Here is an 18,748-nt window from a genome sequence, read left to right on the forward strand (position 1 = left end):
AGGGATTAATGGTTATGTTTAGAAGGCATGAATATGGGGTTGATAAAAATCAGACCTAACTGAATGGTGGAGTAGATTCAATAGGCCAAATGTCCTAATACACTTCTATATTTTTTGATCTTATGGTCTTAAAGTGACAGTGCAACAACAGTACAATACTCTCCAATTAAACTCAAAATTTCAGCCTTGATAGCTTAAACCCCTGGATTTTGTGGTAGATGTATTAGTGAAAAATAATTTCTGGCTAAGGCACCATGCCTGATTAAAGAATTTCTACATGGCTGGATAAGACGACACATAGTTTGCCTTATTTACACATGTTCTAGACACTGGACGGTACGGGATCAGATTTTTAGCCACTAGTAATTGTTGCAAAAAGTACATTCGATGTTACGCTTAATACTGGGCACACATTCTGGTCTGCTATCCTACAAAAAATAATATATCAGTAAATCTAATAGGAGCAAAGTTAGAAGAGATGAAAGCTTAAAAGTTATTTTGGAGTTGGCATCATTTAAATAGTACATATCACTCAAAGCATAATATTGTCCTATTGTTCATTCCTTGGATAAAGTCACACAGTTATACAGCACAGAATCAGACCCTCTAGTTTTAGGCTCCCCTACCCTGGGAAAAAAGGTAGGTAAAGAATCTATGGTCCTCATGTTTTAATAAACCTCTACATGGTTACTCCTCTGCCTACTATGCTCCAGGGAAAACAGCCACAGGTCATCCAATCTGCCAGAACTCTAGTCCTCCAGTGCTGACAACATCCTTAATAATTTATCCTGCACTCCTTCCTACTTAATAACATCCTTCCTATAGCTAAGTGACGAGAACAGTATACAAGTAAGATTCCGAGTGAAATCTTACCAACATCTTGTGCAGCTGTAACTCCTGTACTCCAAACTTAAATTTCATTTAAAGATTCTTAAATATAATAATTTTGTACAAATTAAAATCTTAATATTTTATGTTGTAGAGTATCCTAAATTTGCATAAATGTGCCAAACTTTAAAATTTTGCAGTTCTTTAAAACTGCTTCTATCAGCTTTCTTAAATCTCCTTATAAAAGAAACTCATAGTTCTTACCATTTCTTTATAATGCATGATGGTTAATTTAAAATACAAACATATTTACAGTATATTTCCTATGTACAAATTAATGCAACATTTAACGACAATGATAGAAAAGGAACCTAAGATATATAGTGTTAAATGAAAGAATAAACAAAGTGCTATACAAAGGGAATTGCAAGGAACTGGTTAAATGATGAAAATGCAGCCACTTGAGAATCTTAAGTTTTAGAGGGTCTTACACATAGAGCGACGGTAGAGGGCCTTCATTTTGTCTTTATCCTTCGGTCTGTTCCTCATAAAAGGCAGCCTTTTCAGCGTGGCCACTTTTATTTCAGAGCATGCGGTATAAAGGAAATTGGGAAATGAAAACAAAGAAAGAGGGAAAACAGGTGTAAGTTAACAAATGCTGAAACTGGAGACAGAAGTATACATGCTTGCTAAGTTTCAGCTGATTATACTACACACATGTTAATTGAATGGTGTATAGTTGACTGAATGAACTGCTTTTACAATGTATGGGGTTCTTATGGATTTGAGACTTAGAGATCGCTATTAAATACCTTCAAAATTAAAAAGAGGCATAAACAAAGCCATTTACAAGTTTAATATTAAATTTTTATTAAATGTATTGATAATGTAAGTGCTTCAAACAGGACTTTATAAACAATAAATAATTACCAATTTGCAATCTAATTTCTAACAGCTTTGACCCTGAAATTTTAGTTTTTAAAAATGAACAAAATAGAATTATAGTTAAGATATTGATTTTTTGAAATCAGCACACTATTTTTGTTTGTCAATGTTTATGTGAAATGAATCTTGTTATAAAGCAAAAAAATAGATTTAGTGGTACTCACTACTGCTTTTCTTAGCTGAATGACCTTCATCAAGAGAGTTCGATCCGACAGAAGAGCTATCTTGACTATCATGCTGAGGCAGTTGAAGAAATCCATCACTTGATTCTGACCTAGTTGGAGTGCCTGTGAGGGATTTAATACGTTCTCTGTTGCCTTCCTTTTTGTGTTTCATTAACTTTTTCATCTTTATGGCAATCCAATTGCCCCTTCTGGAATAAAGGAACACATCACTACTTTATACAGTTGCCATCAACAGAGATCCAAATTAGAAAACGGTTTAAAAAAGAAGTATTAACAGGACTCTATCCGCATTTTGTAAATTTTAAAATGAAAAGAAATTGCATTTTGGCTATTCTTTTAAACAAACTGGGTGTATAATTAGAAGTGCAAGGTAAATATTAACAAGTTTAAGATTTCATTCTATAATTTTCACATGTGTAGCTAAAACCTTTATTTACATGGTAAGATTTCATTTGAATCATACATTTTGAAATCACTGTAAATATATTTTGTTCATACCTTCGAGGGGGTGAGGGCTCATAGAACTTATATTGATCCATAATCTTCTCTTCAAGTTTTTCCTTCTGTCGTCGAAGTTCATTTAGTTTATCACTTAAGGTTAAGAAAGCAAGTCAACGTGAATAAACACACTTTATGCTCCTAAAAGGTTCAATACAAGTTCTTATTTTATAGGAACTCAAAATTCTACAAATTTCTGACAAAATATACTTTGTTTTATAATTTGAAGCAAATTTAGTTTTATATATATATATAGAAGGTATATGAACTAAGAGCTATTTTCTCTCTCTTGAGCTGTATACAAGAAGAACCAACCAAAAGTCAGATTTTAAAGCCTTATTGCTAAACCCTGTATCTAAGATTTTTACATCTAAGTCATAAAACTGTAAGACATAGGAGCACAGAGTGCCTATAAAAAGTATTTACACCCCCCTTGGAAATGTTCATGTTTTATTGTTTTAGAACACTGAATCACAGTGGATTTAATTTCGCTTTTTGGCACTGATCAACAGAAAAAGACTCTTTCTTGTCAAAGTGAAAACAGATCTCTACAAAGTGATCTAAATTAATTACAAATATAAAATGCAAAATAATCGATTGCATAAGTATTCACCCCCTTCAACTCAGTATTTAGTTGATGCATCTTTGGCAGCAATTACAGCCTTGAGTTCGTGTGGATAAGTCTCTATCAGCTTTCGACACTGCAAGGTTTCCCCATTCTTCTTTACAAAGCTGCTCAAGAACTGTCAGATTGCATGGGGATCACGAGTGAACAGCCCTTTTCAAGTCCAGCTATAAATTCTCAATTGAATTGAGGTCTGGACTCTGATTTTCCCAACCCGTTAACTTTGTTGTTTTTCAACTATTCCTGTATAGCTTTGGCCTTATGCTTGGGTTCATTGCCTTGCAGGAAAATAGATCCTCTCCCAAGTCGCAGTTCTCTTGCACACTGCATCAGGTTTTCCTCCAGGATTTCCATGTATTTTGCTGCATTCATTTTATTCTTTACCTTCACATGCCTTCCAGGGCCAGCTACAGTGAAGCATGCCTCAGCATATGCAGCCATCACCATGCTTCGCGGTAGAGATGGTGTGTTTTTGATGATCTGCTAATGGCCAAAATGCTCAATTTTCGTTTCATCAGACCATAGGACCTTCTTCCAGCTGACTTCAGTGTCTTCCACATGCTTTCTGGGAAACTCTAGCCAAGATTTCATTTGAGTGTTTTTCAACAGTGGCTTTCTCTTTGCCACTCTCCCATAAAGCGGTGACTGGTGAGGCACCCGGGCAACAGTTGCTGTATGTGCAGTCTCTCCCATCTCAGCCACTGAAGCTTGTAACTCCTCCAGAGTTGTCATAGGTCTTTTGGTTGCCTCCCTCACTAGCCCCCTTCATGCACAGTCATTCAGTTTTTGAGGATGGCTTGCTCTAGGCAGATTTACAGCTGTGTCATATTCTTTCAATTTCTTGATGATTGACTTAACTGTCCTCCAAGGGATATTCAGTGACTTGGAAATGTTCTTGTCTCCAAAAGTAGAACTTTTGTTGTAATCTCAGGAATAATCCTTATGCTATGTGCCCCCGACTAATCAAGAACCTATCAACCAATGCTCAATACACCACTCTCTGGCTAAAGAAATTGCTCTGCACCTTTGTTCTAAAGTGAAGTCCTTCTACTCTGAGGCTGTGCCTTCCAGTCCTAGAATCTCCCACTAATGGAAGTACCTTCTCTCTAGCCACTCCATCCAGACCTTCAAATATTTGGGAGGTTTCAATGAAATCCCCCCTCATTTTTCTGTACTCGCTAGAGTTTAGGCCCAGAGCCATCAAACAGTCATCATAAGTTAATTCTCTAGAGCTTCTCAAATGCCAGCACATCATTTCTTAGATATGGAGCCAAAAACTGTTCATGATACTTTCTCAACACTGCCTGTCCCTCCACCTATCTTTTAATTGTCCACAGCCTTGGCCACAAAGCTATCAAGGAGGATTAGGAAACTTTTAAAGAACAAAAGAAGATAACTAAAAAGGCAATACGCAGACAAAAAATGAGGTACGAAAGTAAACTAGCCAAGAATATAAAGGAGGATAGTAAAAGCTTCTTTAGGTACGTGAAAAGGAAAAAAAAATAGTTAAGACCAAAATTGGGCCCTTGAAGACAGAAATGGGTGAATTTATTATGGGGAACAAGGAAATGGCAGATGAGTTGAACAGCTACTTTGGATCTGTCTTCACTAGGGAAGACACAATCTCCCACATATAATTGTGGCTAAAGGACCTAGGATAATGGATGAACTGAAGGAAATTTATATTAGGCAGGAAATGGTGGATAGACTGTTGGGTCTGAAGGCTGATAAGTGCTCGGGACCTGATGGTCTGCATCCCAGGGTACTTAAGGAGGTGGCTTTAGAAATCGTAGACGCATTGGTAATCATTTTCCAATGTTCTATAGATTCAGGATCAGTTCCTGTGGATTGGAGGGTGGCTAATGTTGTCTCACTTTTCAAGGAAGGAGGGAAAGAGAAAACAGGGAATTATAGACGGATTAGCCTGACGTCAGTGGTGGGAAAGATGCTGGAGTCAATTGTAAAAGATGAAATTACGACACATTTGGATAGCAGTAACAGGATAGGTCTGAGTCAGCATGGATTTACGAAGGGGAAATCGTGCTTGACTAATCTTCTGGAATTTTTTGAGGATGTAACTATGAAAATGGACAAGGGAGAGCAGGTGGGTGTACTGTACCTGGACTTTCAGAAAGCCTTTGATAAAGTCCCACATAGGAGATTAGTGGGCAAAATTAGGGCACATGGTATCGGGGGCAAAGTACTGACATGGATTGAAAATTGGCTGGCTGACAGGAAACAAAGAGTAGCGATTAACGGGTCTCTTTCGGAATGGCAGGCAGTGACCAGTGGGGTACCGCAGTGTTCAGTGTTGGGACCGCAGCTGTTTACAATATACATTAATGATTTAGATGAAGGGATTAAAAGTAACATTAGCAAATTTGCAGATGACACAAATCTGGGTGGCAGTGTGAAATGTGAGGTGGATGTTATGAGAATGCAGGGTGACTTGGACAGGCTGGGCGAGTGGGTGGATGCATGGCAGATGCAGTTTAATGTGGATAAATGTGAGGTTATCCACTTTGGTGGTAAGAACAGGAAGGCAGATTATTATCTAAATGGAGTCAAGTTAGGAAAAAGGGAAGTACAATGAGATCTAGGTGTTCTTGTGCATCAGTCACTGAAAGCAAGCATGCAGGTACAGCAGGCAGTGAAGAAAGCTAATTACATGCTGGCCTTCATAACAAGGGGAATTGAGTATAGGAGCAAAGAGTTCCTTCTGCAGCTGTACAGGGCCCTGGCGAGACCACACCTGGAGCACTGTGTGCAGTTTTGGTCTCCAAATTTGAGGAAGGACATTCTTACTCTTGAGGGAGTGCAGCGTAGGTTCACAAGGTTAATTCCCGGGAAGGCAGGACTGTCATATGTTGAAAGATTGGAGCGACTGGGCTTGTATACACTGGAATTTAGAAGGATGAGAGGGGATCTGATTGAAACATATAAGATTATTAAGGGATTGGACATGCTGGAGGCAGGAAGCATGTTCCTGCTGATGGGTGAGTTCAGAACCAGAGGCCACAGTTTAAGAATAAGGGGTAGGCTATTTAGAACAGAGTTGAGGAAAAACCTTTTCACCCAGAGAATGGTGGATATGTGAAATGCTCTGCCCCAGAAGGCAGTGGAGGCCAAGTCTCTGGATGCTTTCAAGAAAGAGAAAGCTCTTAAAAATAGCAGAATCAAAGGTTATGGGATTAGGCAGGAACTGGATACTGATTGTGGATGATCAGCCATGATCACAGTGAATGGCAGTGCTGGCTAGAAGGGCCGAATGGCCTCCTCCTGCACCTATTGTCTATTGTCTATAATTCCATCATGTTAGGCTGAAAAGATTTAACAATATTAAGCAGACTTTTTATGATAGCTGCATAGAACACCTTTATAACTACAAATTCTACGCCAGAATCATTGTGTTAAACAGTATGGCAATAGGCCTTTTGGCCCAACTCATCCATGCCTACCTGAACATGTCCCATTTGCCAACATTTTACACAAATCTTTCTAAACCTTTCCTATCCATGTACCCATGCTAATGTCTTTTAGAATTTGTAATTGTACCACCTCTTCCACTTCCTCTGAAAGCTCATTCCATATAATCCACCATCCTCTGTGTGAAAAGTTTGTCCTTTAGGTCTTCTTTGAATCTTTTTCCTCTCATCTTAAGCTTATGCCCCCTTGCTTTAGACTCTCCTATCCTGGCAAAAAAAGCCTGTGACTATCTACCTCATCAATGACCCTCATGTTTTATAGATCTCTGTAAGGTCACCCCTCAGCTTCCTTCAGTCCAGGGTAAACAGTCCCAGTCTACCTAGCAGCACACATAAAAGTTGCTGGTGAATGCAGCAGGTCAGGCAGCGTCTCTAGGAAGAGGTACAGTCGACGTTTCGGGCCGAGACCCTTCGTCAGGACTAACTGAAAGAAGAGCTAGTAAGAGATTTGAAAGTGGGAGGGGGAGGGGGAGATCAGAAATGATAGGAGAAGACAGGAGGGGGAGGGATGGAGCCAAGAGCTGGACAGTTGATTGGCAAAAGGAATATGAGAGGATCATGGGACAGGAGGCCTAGGGGAAAGAAAGGGGGAGCGCTGAAGCCCAAAGGGTGGGCAAGGGGTATAGTGAGAGAGACAGAGGGAGAAAAAGGAGAGAGAGAAAAAGAATGTGTGTATATAAATAAATAAATAAACGGATGGGGTATGAGGGGGAGGTGGGGCATTAGTGGAAGTTTGAGAAGTCAATGTTCATGCCATCAGGTTGGAGACTACCCAGATGGATTATAAGGTGTTGTTCCTCCAACCTGAGTGTGGCTTCATCTTCACAGTACAGGAGGCCATGGATAGACATATCAGAATGGGAATGGGACGTGGAATTAAAATGTGAGGCCACTGGGAGATCCTGCTTTCTCTGGCGGACAGAGCGTAGGTGTTCAGCGAAACAATCTCCCAGTCTGCGTCGAGTCTCGCCAATATATAGAAAGCCGCATCGGGAGCACCGGACACAGCATATCACCCCAGCTGACTCACAGGTGAAGTGTTGCCTCACCTGGAAGGATTGTCTGGGGCCCTGAATGGTAGTGAGGGAGGAAGTGTAAGGGCATGTGTAGCACTTGTTCCGCTTACAAGGTTAAGTGCCAGGAGGGAGATCGGTGGGGAGGGATGGGGGGGGAACGAATGGACAAGGGAGTCTCATAGGGAGTGATCCCTGTGGAAAGCAGAGAGAGGGGGGAAGGGAAAGATGTGCTTAGTGGTGGGATCCCGTTGGAGGTGGTGGAAGTTACGGAGAATTATATGTTGGACCTGGAGGCTGGTGGGGCGGGGGGGGGGTAGGTGAGGACAAGGGGAACCCTATTCCTAGTGGGGTGGTGGGAGGATGGAGTGAGAGCAGATGTGCCTGAAATGGGGGAGATGCGTTTGAGAGCAGAGTTGATGGTGGAGGAAGGGAAGCCCTTTTCTTTAAAAAAGGAGGACATCGCCTTCGTCCTGGAATGAAAAGCCTCACCCTGACAGCAGATGCAGCAGAGACGGAGGAATTGCGATAAGGGATGGCATTTTTGCAAGAGACAGGGTGAGAAGAGCAATAGTCCAGATAGCTGTGAGAGTCAGTCTACTTAGATTCACATTGTAATATAAGTCACAGCAACATCCTTGTGAATTATTTCTGCACCTTCTCTAGCTTAATTACATCCTTCCTTTAGTTCTGCGACCATAACTGCATACAATACTGCAAGTGTTGTCTAACCACGTACAACAGTAACAAATGTTCCAAATCTCATACTCAATGCCTGACTGATGAAAGAAACTGTGCCATATTCCTTCTTCTCCAACTTGTTTACCTCTGTCACGACTTTCAGGGAAATATTTACTTGTACTCCTGGGACTCTCTTGTCACCAACGCTCCCCAGAATCCTGCTTTCGCAGTATAATGCCCTACTCTGGTTTAATTTCCAAAAAGTATCACTTTGCACCTGTCTGAGTTAAATTTCATCTCCCATTTTTTTGGCCCACTTTTCCAGTTAATTTAGATCCTGTTGTAAGCTTTGACAACCTTCTTCACTGTACACTAGACTATCAATTTTGGTGTTATCCACATACTTGCCATGTCACAAATGTCATACCACCAAAATACTCATCCAAATCGTTAATATATATGATAAGCAATAGGGGACCCAGCACTGACCCCCATGGCATATTACCTGTCATAGGCCTCCAAAACTACAAGATTTCATTACCACCCTCTGATTTTTTCTTGGAAGTTAATTTTGTATTAGGTTGGCTCACTGACCCTTTGTTCGATGTCATCTAATTTTCCAGACCTGTCTACCATATTGCTCCTTGCGAAAATCCATCCCCTGAACTAGTCATTCCTCTAAGACATCTCTTCAAAAGACTCAATGAAATTAATGAGACATGATTTTCCATGCACAAAGCCATGCTGATGATCCCTAATCTCAAATGGATCTTGTCTCTCAACATCACTTCCATTAAGATACAAAAACCTCTGCCAGTGTCCCAGCAATTTCTTCTTTTGCTTCCCATAATGTCCGAGGATACATTTGTCAAGTCCTGCAGATTCAACCACTGTTAAGTACGTTAACACAACCAGCACCTCCCGTTCTATAATGTTGATATGTTTCAATGTTTCAGGACATCTCTGTATTATTTCCTGAACTCCCCAACTTCAATAACCTTTCCCATTATAAATACAGATGAGAAATATTCATTTAAGATCTTGTCCATTTCCTGTACGTAGCTCCACACATGAATGACCCACTGATCCTTAAAGAAACTTATTCTCTTGCTTGTTACCTTTTAGCTCTTAATATAATTCTCTTTAGTTTATCTAACAAGCCACTCCATCCTAATTTCCACAAAAGGATGTGCAAATACAAAATATTGACTTCATAGCAACTGATATTAATGGGTGTGACGTTGCTGTTCTGTCACATTTGTAACCGGGACAGAAAAGATTAAGGGAATTAATAACAAATTTAGCGGCAAGCACACTAAAGAACAAATCTCTCCCCAAGAAATTTTAAATATGGAAATAACTTGGAGAATTAAGAGCCTATGATTATGACTGCTATTAAATACATTTCAGAAAAAGTTAATCACTGACAGGAATCTTGATGAGCTGTTCAAATGGAGAGTTCATCAACATAAGCATGGGTTATACATTTTAAAAACACAGAAATTAATTTTGAGCATACACAATTATGTTAAATTGGCATGTTAGATTTAACAACCAAGAAGATAACTGTAGCAAATATTTAGGAAGTTCTGATAAAACATATGGGAACATGTGAAATAAATAATTAGACACAACAATCTGCTAGAAAAACTCAGGTGGGTTGAGGAATATCTGTGGGTTGAAAAGAATTATCAACATGGAGATGAAATCGTGCATCAGGACTGAGAGTGGAAAAGGGATACAAGACTACAAGACCATAAGACATAGGAGCAGAATTAGGCCATCGAGTCTGCTCCACCATTCAATCATGGCTGATCTTTTTTCCCTTCCTCTGACCCACTCCCGAGCCTTCTCTCCGTAACCTTTGATGCCGTGTCCAATCAAGAACCAATCAAGCTCTGCCCTAAATACACCCAACAACTTGGCCTCCACAGCTGCCTGTGGTAATAAGTTTCACAAATTCACCACCCTCAGGCAGAAGAAATTTCTCCACATCTCTATTTTAAATAGATGCCCCTCTATCCAGAGGCTGTGCCCTCTTATCCAAGACTCTCCCAACATGGGAAACATTCTTTCCACATCTACTCTGTCTAGGCCTTTCAACATTCGAAAGGTTTCACTGAGATTCCCCCTCATCCTTCTAAATTCCAGTGAGTACAGAGAGGGCCATCAAACATCTCTCATAAGATAACCCTTTCATTCCCAGAATCATCCTTGTGAACCTCCTCTGAACCCTCTTCAATGCCAGCACATCTTTTCTTAGATGAGAGCCCAAAACTTTTCACAATACTCAGGGTGAAGCCTCACCTGTGCCTTATAAAGCCTCAACATCACATCCCTGCTCTTGTATTCAAGATCTCTTGAAGTGAATGCTAACATTGCATTTGCCTTCCTCACCACCAGCTCAACCTGCAAGTTATCCTTTGGGGTGTTCTGCGCAAGGACTCCCGTCCCTTTGCATCTCAGAGTTTTGGATTTTCTCCTCATATAGAAAATAGTCAGCACATTTACTTCTACTACCAAAGTGCATGACAACGCATTTCCAATATTGTATTTCATTTGCACTTTCTTGCTCATTCTCCTAATCTGTCTAAGTCCTTCTGCAGCCTATCTGTTTTCTCAACAGTACCTGCTCCTCCACCAATCTTCATATCATCTGTAAACTTGATAACAAAGCCATCTATTCCATCATCTAAATCCTTGATATACAACATAAAAAGTAGCAGTTACAAGACCAACCCCTGTGGAACACCACTATTCACTGGTAGCCAACCAGAAGAAGATCCTTTTATTCCCACTCACTGATTCCTACCAATCAGCCAATGCTCTAAACATGCCAGTAACTTCCCTGTAACACCATGGGCTCTTAACTTGGTAAGCAGCCTTATGTGTGGCACCTTGTCAAAGACCTTCTTAAAGTCCAAATATACGACATGCACTAGATCCTCTTTATCTATCCTACATGTAATCTCTTCAAAAAATTCCAACAGTTTCATCAGACAAGATTTTCCCTTAAGGAAACCATGCTGACTTCGTCCTATCTTGTCCTGTGTCACCAAGTACTCTAACATCTTCCCAACCACTGAGGTCAGGCTAACAAGTATATAATTTTCTTTCTGCTGCCTTCCTCCCTTCTTAAAGAGTGGAATGATATTTGCAATTTTCTGGTCCTCTGGCACCTTTCAGAGTCCAGTGATTTCTGAAAGATCATTACTAATGTCCCTACAATCTCTACCGCTACCTCTTTCAAAACCCTAGGATGCAGTTCATTTGGTCCGGTTGACTTATGTACCCTTAAGTCTTTCAGCTTTTTGAGCACTTCCTCCCTTCTAATAGAAACTGCACTCACTTCTCTTTTCCCACACCCTTTACATCTGGCACACTGCCAGTGTCTTCCACAGTGAAAACTGATGCAATATACTCATTTAGTTCATCTGCCATCTCCTTGTCCCCAGTTATCATTTCTCTGACCTCATTTTCTAGCAGTCCTATATCCACTCTTAACTCTCTTTTATTTTTTACATACTTGAAAAAGCCTTTATTATCCACTTTGATTACGTTTGTAAGCTTGCTTTCATATTTCGTCTTTTTAACATAGAACATAGAATAGTACAGCGCAGTACAGGCCCTTTGGCCCACAAGGTTGTGCTGACCCTTAAACCCTGCCTCCCATACAACACCCCCCCACCTTAAATTCCTCCATATACCTGTCTAGTAGTCTCCTAAATTTCACCAGCATTATCTGCCTCCACCAGTGACTCAGGCAGTGCACTCCATGCACCAACCACTCTCTGAGTAAAAACCTTCCTCTAATATCCCCCTTGAACTTCCCACCCCTTACTTTAAACCCATGTCCTCTTGTATTAAGCAGTGGTGTCCTGGGGAAGAGGCGCTGGCTGTCCACTGTCTATTCCTCTTAATATCTTGTATACCTCTATCATGTCTCCTCTCATCCTCCTTCTCTCCAGAGAGTAAAGCCCTAGCGCCCTTAATCTCTGATCATAATGCATACTCTCCAAACCAGGCAGCATCCTGGTAAATCTCCTCTGTACCCTTTCCAATGCTTTCACATCCTTTCTATAGTGAGGCAACCAGAACTGGACATAGTACTCCAAGTGTGGCCTAACCAGAGTTCAATAGAGCTGCATTATTACCTCGCGACTCAAACTCTATCCCTCGACTTATGAAAGCTAACAGCCCATAAGCTTTCTTAACTACCCTATCTATCTGTGGGGCAACTTTCAGGGATCTGTGGACATGTACCCCCAGATCCCTCTACTCCTCCACACTACCCAAGTATCCTGCCATTTACTTTGCACTCTGCCTTGGAGCTTGTCCTTCCAAAGTGTACCACCTCACACTTCTCCGGGCTGAACTCCATCTGCCACTTCTCAGCCCACTTCTGCATCCTATCAATGTCTCTCTGCAATCTTCGACAATCCTTAACACTATCCATAACACCACCAACCTTTATGTTGTCTGCAAACTTGCCAACCCACCCCTCTACCCCCACATCCAGGTCGTTAATAAAAATCACGGGAAGTAGAGGTCCCAGAACCGATCCTTGTGAGACACCACTAGTCACAACCCTCCAATCTGAATGTACTCCCTCCACCATGACCCTCTGCTTTCTGCAGGTAAGCCAATTCTGAATCCACCTGGCCAAACTTCCCAGGATCCCATGCCTTCTGACTTTCTGAATAAGCCTACCATGTGGAACCTTTTCAAATGCCTTACTAAAATCCATGTAGATTACATCCACTGCACTACCCTCATCTATATACCTGGTTACCTCCTCAAAGAACTCTATCAGGCTTGTTAGACACGATCTGCCCTTCACAAAGCCATGCTGACTGTCCCTGATCAGACCATGATTCTCTAAATGCCCAGAGATCCTATTTCTAGGAATTTTTTCCAACAGCTTTCCCACTAGAGGTGTAAGGCTCACTAGTCTATAATTACCCGGACTATCCCTACTACCTTTTTTGAACAAGGGACAACATTCACCTCCCTCCAATCCTCCGGGTACCATTCCCGTGGACAACGAGGACATAAAGATCCTAGCCAGAGGCTCAGCAATCTCTTCCTTTGCCTCGTGGAGCAGCCTGGGGAATATTCCGTCAGGCCCCGGAGACTTATCCGTCCGAAAGTATTTTAAAAACTCCAATACCTCCTCTCCCTTAATATCAACATGCTCCAGAACATTAACCTCATTCATTCATTCATATTGTCCTCAGCGTCATCAAGTTTCCTCTCATTGGTGAATACTGAAGAGAAGTATTCATTGAGGACCTCGCTCACTTCCACAGCCTCCAGGCACATCTTCCCACCCTTATCTCTAATCGGTTCTACCTTCACTCCTGTCATCCTTTTGTTCTTCACATAATTAAAGAATGCCTTGGGGTTTTCCTTTACCCTACTCGCCAAGGCCTTCTCATGCCCCCTTCTTGCTCTTCTCAGCCCCTTCTTAAGCTCCTTTCTTGCTACCCTATATTCCTCATAGACTCATCTGATCCTAAACCTCATGTATGCTGCCTTCTTGCATCCAACTAGATTCTCCACGTCACTTGTCACTCATGGTTCCTTCACCCTACCATTCTTTATCTTCCTCACCGGGACAAATTTATCCCTAACATCCTGCAAGAGATCCCTAAACACCGACCACATGTCCATAGTACATTTCCCTGCCAAAGCATCATCCCAATTCACAGCCGCAAGTTCTAGCCTTATAGCCTCATAATTTGCCCTTCCCCAATTAAAAATTTTCCTGTCCTCTCTGACCCTATCCTTTTCCATGATAATGTTAAAGGCCAGGGAGCGGTGGTCACTGTCCCCTAGATACTCACCCACTGAGAGATTTGTGACCTAACCCGGTTCGCTAACTAATACTAGATCTAGTATGGCATTTCCCCTTGTTGGCCTTTTAACATACCGTGACAGGAATCTGCCCTGGACACACTTAATAAACTCTGCCTCATCTAAACCCTTGGAACTAATTAGGTGCCAATCAACATTTGGGAAGTTAAAGTCACCCATGATAACAACCCTGTTATTTTTGCACCTTTCCAAAATCTGCCTCCCAATCTGCTCCTCTGTATCTCTGCTGCTACCAGGGGGCCTATAGAATACTACCAATAGAGTAACTGCTCTCTTCCTGTTCCTGACTTCTACACATACTGACTCAAAAGAGGTTCCTGCTACATTACCCACACTTTCGTAGCTGTAATAGTATCCCTGAACAGTAATGCCACCCTTCCTCCCCTTCCCCCCCCATCCCTTTTAAAGTACTGAAATGAAGGAATATTGAGAATCCATTCCTGCCCTGGTGCCAGCCAAGTCTCTGCAATGGCCACCACATCATAATTCTATGCATGTATCCAAGCTCTCAGTTCATCACCTTTGTTTTTCCTCCTAATGATTCTTTTAGTTGCTCTCTGTAGGTTTTAAAAGCTTCCCAATCTTCTGTTTCCCATTAATTTTTACTTTGCTCTATGCTCTCCCTTTTGCTTTTACATTAGCTTTGACTTCCCTTGTCAGCCATGGTTATACTATTTTGATATTCCAGTACTTATTTGTTTTTGGAATACATCTATCATGCACCTCCCTCATTTTTCCCAGAACCTCACGCCATTGCTGCTCTGCTGTCATCCCTGCCAGTATAAGGCCATAAGACATAGGAGCAGAATTAGGCCATTTAGCCCACTGACTCTGCTCCGCCATTCCAACATGGCTGATCCTGTTTCCCATTCAACCCCATACACCTGCCTTCTCGCCATATCCTTTGATGTCATAACCGATCAGGAAATGATCAATTTCTGCCTTAAATACACCCACGGACTTGGCTTCCACTGCAGTCTGTGGCACAGCATTCCCCAGATTTACTACTCTCTGGCTAAAATAAATTCCTCTTTACCTCTGTTCTAAAGGGTCACCCCTCAATTTTGAGGGTGTGCCCTCTAGTTCTGGATACCTCTACAATAGAAAACATCCTCTCCACACCCACCCTATCTAGTCCTTTCAACATTCCGTAGGTTTCAATGAGATCCAATCACCATCACCCCCCCCCACCCCCGGCATTCTTCTAAATTCTAGTTAATACAGACCCAAATCTGCCAAATGCTCCTCATATATTAAACCCTTCATTCCCGGAAACACGGAATCGTCCTTGTGAACCTCCTCTGGAATCTCTCCAATGACAATGCATCTGCATCCTTTCTGAGATATGGGGCCCAAAACTGTTGACAATACTCTAAGTGCGACCTGACTTGTGTTTTATAAAGCCTCAGCGTTATTTCCTTGCTTTGAAACCTCTACTTCCAATTTACTTTGGCTAACTCCTTTCTCATACCGCCGTAATTTCCTTTACTGCATTGTAAGTACTGCTACAACAGACTTTACCTTCTCCCTATCAATTTTCAAATTAAATTCAGTCATATTGTGATCACTGCCTCCTAAGGGTTCTTTGACCTTAAGCTCCCTAATCACCTCCGGTTCATTACATAACACCCAATCCAGTATAACTGATTCCCTAGTAAACTCAATGAAAAACTGCTCTAAAAAGTCATCTTGTATATTTCCCCTTACTGTGATAGATGTACTAATGGAGTGGCCACACTAATTCATATATTTTGTACATGTCCGAGCCTTGAAAAATTTTGCAAAGATGTATTTCAAACTTTTTCTGTACTTTTCAATGTTAGTTTTAAGCCCAATCCCTTGACTGCCATGTTTGGTAATGTTGACGATAGTGCAACAAAACTGAAGCCATCTAATTTGCGGGTATTGGCCTTTATGTCTCTTATGACCAAGAAGACGATCTTGCTCAAGTGGAAGGAGGCCGCCCCACCCACTCATGTTCGATGGCTATCTGATGTTATGTTATGCCGTGATCTAGAGAAGATTCGTTATTCGATTTCTGATTCTAAACATGATTTTCTAATGTTATGGGGACCCTTTCTGAGTTATTTTCATAATCTTTGAACTGTTATTAAAGTATGGATCTAAGCCATTATTATTATAGTAGTATATGGTAAGGTATTTCTTTCATTTCCTCTTTTTTTTAACCAACCAGCTCATTTTGGTAGTGGGGGTAGAATTTTTAAAATAACATACAATTCAATCCTTTTTTTTCTACATAATTGATTTGGAATATGGGATACTGTGATCATATTACTGTAATGTAATTCGTATTACTTACTTGTATCCTGATGAATTGTGTATTTGTATTTATGCAATTTATATATTAATAAAAAAATTGAAAAAGAAAAAGTCATCTCGTAGGCATTCAACAAACTCACTCTCTTGAGATCCATTTCCAACCTGATTTTCCCAATCGACCTGAATGTTAAAATCTCCTATGACTATCATAACATTGTCCTTTTGTATTTCCTGATGTAATCTGTGGTCCATGTCCCAGCCTGTATGTAAGTGCCATCAGTGTCCGTCTACTCTTGCAGTTTCTTAACTCAATCCACAAGGATTCAACATCTTCCAATCCTATGTCACATCCTTCTACTAATTTGAAGCCATTCTTTACCAGCAGAGCCACGCTACCCCCTCTGCCAGTAGCTCCTTCCAATTTACTTTGGCCAAATCCTCTCTCATACCACTGTAATTTCCTTTACTCCACTGAAATACTGCTACATCAGACTATTCTTTCCCCCTATCAGATTGCAAGTTGAACCCAATCAAATTGTGATCACTGGCTCTTTTACCTTAAGCTCCCTAAAAGCCTCCGGTTCATTACTTAACACCCAATCCTGTATAGCTGATCCCCTAGAAGACTCAACAACAAACTGCTCTAAAAAGCCATCTCAAAAGCATTCAACAAACTCACTCTCTTGAGATCTGTTTCCCAATCAACCTGAATATTAAAATCTCCCATGACTATCATAACATTGCCCTTTTGACGTGCCTTTTCTATTTCCCGTTGCAATCTGTGGTCCACATTACCCTTGTAGTTTCTTAACCCAACCCAGAAGGATCTTCCAAACCTATGTTACATCTTTCTACTGATATGATGCCATGCCATCCCCTCGCCCTACCATCTTATCCCTCTGATACAACATGGAACCTTGGACATTCAGCTCCCAACTACAGCCATGATTCAGTGATAGCCACAGCATCATATCCAATAATCTGTAGAAGCGCAACAAGATCATCTACCTTATTTTATATACTCTATGCATTGAGATATGACCACTATAAAGAGGAGGACAGTAGTGAGACCATATTCTGAGGTGATTAGTCGACAGAGTAGCCGTTAAAGATTATGAATATGTGGCTGTAGTACTGCGCCTTGGTAAGAATGTGGTCAAAGAACTAGAGAGCAGTGGAAACAAGGCACCCCGATTGATAAGTTACACGACCTGGGCCTCTGTACCTCCCTTTGCAATTGTATTCTCGACTTCTTAACTGGAAGAACACAATCTGTGCAGATTGGTGATAATACCTCCTCCTTGCTGATGATTAACAGTGGTGCACCTCAGGGGTGTGTGCTTAGCCCACTGCTCTACTCTCTCCATACCCATGACTGTGTAGCTAGGCATAGCGCAAATAGCATCTACAAATTTGCTGATGATACAACCATTGCTGGTAGAATTTCAGATGGAGATGAGAGGGCACACAGGAGCGAGATATACCAACTAGTAGAGTGGTGTCACAGCAACAACCTTGCACTCAACGTCAGTAAGAAGAAAGAGCTGATTGTGGACTTAGGAAGTGTAAGACAAAGGAACATATGCCAATCCTCATAGAGGGATAAGAAGTGGAGAGAATGAGCAGTTTCAAGTTCCTGGGTGTCCAGATCTCTGAGGACCTAACATGGTCCCAACATATTGATGCAGCTATAAAGAAGGCAAGACAGTTACTATACTTCATTAGGAGTTTGAAGAGATTTGGTATGTTAACAAAAACACTCAAAAACTTCTATCGATGTACCATGGAGACCATCCTGACTGTCTGCATCACTGTCTGGTATTGGGGGCGGCTGCAGAGGATCATAAATTTAGTCAGCTCCATCTTGGGTACTAGCCTATAAAATACCCAGGATATCTTCAAGGAGCGGTGTCTCAGAAAGTCAGTGTCCATTATTAAGGACCCCCAGCACCCAGGGCATGCCCTTTTCTCATTGTTACCATCACGTAGAGGTACAGGAGTCTGAGGGCACACATTCAGTAATAGCTTCTTCCCCTCTGCCATCCAATTCCTAAATGGACATTGAACCCGTGAACACTACCTCATTTCTTAAATATATATTATTTTTGTTTTTACACGATTTTTAATCTATTCAATATACATATACTGCAATTGATTGATTGATTTTTCCTTCTATATTATGGATTGCATTGGATATTATGGATGCTGCTGCTAAATTAACAAATTTCATGACAAAGCCGGTGATAATAACCTGATTCTGAAACCATAGAGGGAGAGCAGTGAGAGAGTCCTACAGAACCCTCATCTAAAAGAGCAGAACTTCTTCGAAGT

The 18,748-nt window shown here is 41.2% G+C and overlaps 1 protein-coding gene across 22 annotated transcripts in view; it reads right to left on the minus strand.

Annotated features, from left to right (window-relative positions):
• Positions 1 to 18,748, minus strand: part of LOC134350558 (girdin-like) — a 280,107-nt gene that overhangs the window by 38,682 nt on the left and 222,677 nt on the right. For all 22 annotated transcript variants that reach the window (XM_063055910.1, XM_063055909.1, XM_063055907.1 and 19 more), the window contains 3 exons: positions 2,457 to 2,549; positions 1,938 to 2,146; positions 1,320 to 1,403 (listed from right to left, as the gene is read on the minus strand). In XM_063055910.1, coding sequence (XP_062911980.1) covers positions 1,320 to 1,403; positions 1,938 to 2,146; positions 2,457 to 2,549 — 386 coding nt within the window. The remainder of the gene's footprint in view (positions 1 to 1,319; positions 1,404 to 1,937; positions 2,147 to 2,456; positions 2,550 to 18,748) is intronic.

Source organism: Mobula hypostoma, chromosome 8 (assembly GCF_963921235.1).
Source record: "Mobula hypostoma chromosome 8, sMobHyp1.1, whole genome shotgun sequence".
NCBI classification, from domain to species: domain Eukaryota; kingdom Metazoa; phylum Chordata; class Chondrichthyes; order Myliobatiformes; family Myliobatidae; genus Mobula; species Mobula hypostoma.